This window comes from Coregonus clupeaformis, chromosome 25, assembly GCF_020615455.1.
Source record: "Coregonus clupeaformis isolate EN_2021a chromosome 25, ASM2061545v1, whole genome shotgun sequence".
NCBI lineage: Eukaryota > Metazoa > Chordata > Actinopteri > Salmoniformes > Salmonidae > Coregonus > Coregonus clupeaformis.
Window position 1 is genome coordinate 8,196,801 of NC_059216.1, and position 3,086 is coordinate 8,199,886.

At 44.0% G+C, this 3,086-nt stretch overlaps 1 protein-coding gene across 1 annotated transcript; it reads left to right on the forward strand.

Annotated features, from left to right (window-relative positions):
* Positions 1-1,596: 1,596 nt before the first annotated feature.
* On the forward strand, positions 1,597-2,255 carry LOC121539751 (G patch domain-containing protein 2-like). Its single transcript, XM_045207414.1, is given in 2 exon segments — positions 1,597-2,074; positions 2,077-2,255. Coding segments are annotated over 2 exon segments (657 nt in total).
* The last annotated feature ends 831 nt before the right edge of the window (positions 2,256-3,086 follow it).

Below are 3,086 nucleotides of genomic sequence, written 5' to 3' on the forward strand. Positions count from 1 at the left end.
GTAATAATTTCAGCTACCATACTGTTAAAGTATTAGACATTATAAAACTTCGTCATATACTGTAAAACTACAGTATCACTATCTGTAAAAAAAGGCTATCTCTATTACAGCACTGGTCCTTCGAGCCGGATACAACAGCATGTACTACAGTATAAGGATGCCCAGGCTGTGCTAGAATAGCTGTCTGAAGATGACCTTTTTTACAATATCCATTGGTCATCACAGTCATATTTGGAAAAAAAATTCTGGCTTTTGTTGACCTGAAATTCAAATACCCATATGCCCTCTCCTGTGGAGGGGAGAGTCTTCTCTGTGGCAGAGCTACTGGCTAGAAGGAGTTACCTCAAGTTTTCTCATAGACTATTTACTTCTCAACTTAATCAAGCATGCACAACTCTACAGGATTTCCAGCTTGGTGCTTCTTGAAGAGCGCTTTGCTATCATATCCCACACATTCTTGACAAATCCCTTTGAAAATGATTTATAAAAATTAACTTGAAAAGAAGAATTACATGACAGATAAAACACTTTATCACCAGTGAAAGGCTAGACAATGTACGTTGAGAAATTGGGAAGATGGTAGAAACAATGAATATTAAGTGCCTTAGAATCTAAAGCTGTCCTGCCGACTAAATTGAAACTGTATATCCTGAGGGGGCAAGGTTTTCAAATTGCTAATTACCGCCTCTGAAAGGGGACTGTTTCTGATATGTTTGCTTGTGAAAGGCTGGCGCTTAATGAAGCGGTGGCAGATTTTTTTTTATTCCCCCTCTCCGGCTTTCAGGCCTCTCCCCGGACTGCCTCCCAGGCCAGAACAATGGCGGGCCCAGGAGCCCAGCTCTCCCACAGGCCCGGCGAGAGGAGGCCGGGGGCTCGGTACTGAGGAAGCCGCTCAGCACGCTGAAATATGGAGGGGACAGATAAGGTGGCAGCGGCACAGAGAGGCCCTCTCCCATGGGCCCAAGGGGAAATTTGCAGTTATTAAGAGGAAGATGAGAGAGATTAAATGGCCTTTGTGCTCATTTTTGCAGAGACTTTTATTTTTTTCATTATTTAGCCAGCCTTCATCTGAGAGATGAAAGGAGTGGTAAAGGACTTTTCACTTCATTCAGCCACACATTGGCTTTGAGGAAAACTTCCATTACTGGCACTTGTCAGACATTCTAAAAACACTTATTTCTATTGTTTAAAAAAGTATTATATACATTAAATGTATTGGTCTTGCTCCACACACAAGGAACAATGTCACTTTGAGGGAAGTTTTCTGCAACCCACTGGGAATACTTTTTTCATACTAACTATAATATTGGACTACAGGTAGGCATCTATTGCTTGCCTGGTCAAGGAAACATAAAGTTGACCTGACATGATGTATATACTGTTTTAAACTGGGTGGTTCGAGCCCTGAATGCTGATTGGCTGACAGCCGTGATATATCAGACTGTATACCACGGGTACGACAAAACATTTATTTTTACTGCTCTAATTACGTTGGTAACCAGTTTATAATAGCAATAAGGCACCTCGGGGGTTTGTGGTATATGGCCAATATACCATGGCTAAGGGCTGTGCCTAAGAACAGCCCTTAGCCGTGGTATGTTGGTGCATGACCTGGTGTCAGCCCTGGAGCTGACCTCAGAGCAGACCAAGCTAGAGGAGCTCTGGGAGGAGATGATTCTGAGCCCTTCTGCAGCAGCGCAGGCAGATCCGCCGACGTCGGGATGGAAACGCATCTGTGACTCTTCCCTCCACCCCATGGAGCACGGCCGCTGGCTCAGCGAGGCCTCCGAGTCCAGCCTAGATGAAGCAGCCAAAGACTGCCGGGAGAATGCTGATCCGGCCCCCTCCGCCGCCACCGCCAACTACAGTGACTCAGACGACATGATGGTGGCCAAGTGCTGGCCCTCCTGTTCCAGCAACAGCAAGGCCATCAAAACCAAGCAGCACTCATGGCCTGAGTCGGACACCTTCACAGCGAACACCCCAGGACGGCCATTTAGGAGAAGGCGGAAGGTCAAACGCATGACCTCAGACGTGACGGTCAGCCTGCAGCAGAAGTTGACGGTGTCATGATGGATAGCAAGTCGGGTGGGAACCACAGGTCGTCCAAAAAGCAGCATCTGTCCAGGCTGAAGAAGGGGGCTGGAGGCTGGGTGGGAGTGGGAGTGGACAGGGAGGCTGATGGAGTGGGCCTCAGGGTAGAGGAGTGCTGGACGGATAAGATCCCACTGGTCCGAGAGGCCAAGGAGCAATGAGAGGCTTGTTAAGAGAACATGTCTGAAGGGTAATGTTCTAAACATTATGCATATACCTTAACATCACTTTTATTTTATTTTTGTGTGAGAAAATATCTATTTGGGCAGGACAATAATATAACATCCTATAGGATAGAAATAGTCTTGGTTTTTACATGAAGAGGTTTCATTTAGACTTTTCTAAATATTACATCATGTTTGCAACCTTTGCAATATTTACAACATATCCATTGTAAAATATGTTATCACTAGCCTTTGTTGACACAGACCAAGTCAAACTGCAAATTACCCCTAAATATCACATGCTCCATTTACCCTTTATGTGGTGAAGTTACTGAGGTAGTTTGGCCCGTAATATAAAAGTCATGGGCATAACTACTATCTGACAGAGGCAATTAAACACGGCGACATTTAAAATGATCTATACTGCCTGTCTTCATCTAGTTGTCAATATTCAATGTGGCCTCATCTAAAACAAAAAGTGTATCACATTGATACCTCTGCACCTTTAAGTATGAAATTGACATTCAAAATGAATGGCATTCCCCTCTCCTGCTCATCTCCTCTCTCTCTGAGGTGATCAGTTGGGAGGGATCTCTGATTCTTTGGCCGCAAGGCATCACTCAGCTCATTACTTTGTTGGAAGAAATATTGCCACAAATGAATGTCACTTGGTGAGGTATTGATTGGTTTCAAAGTTAATTTCTATCTTATTCTTCATAATTGAAGCTATAGTTGTCCTGAGTTCAACTGATTGCATTCCAATGCATTATTTGATCAAAATTAGATATACAACTGTGACTTTCTATAAGTGACATTGGAACCAATCAA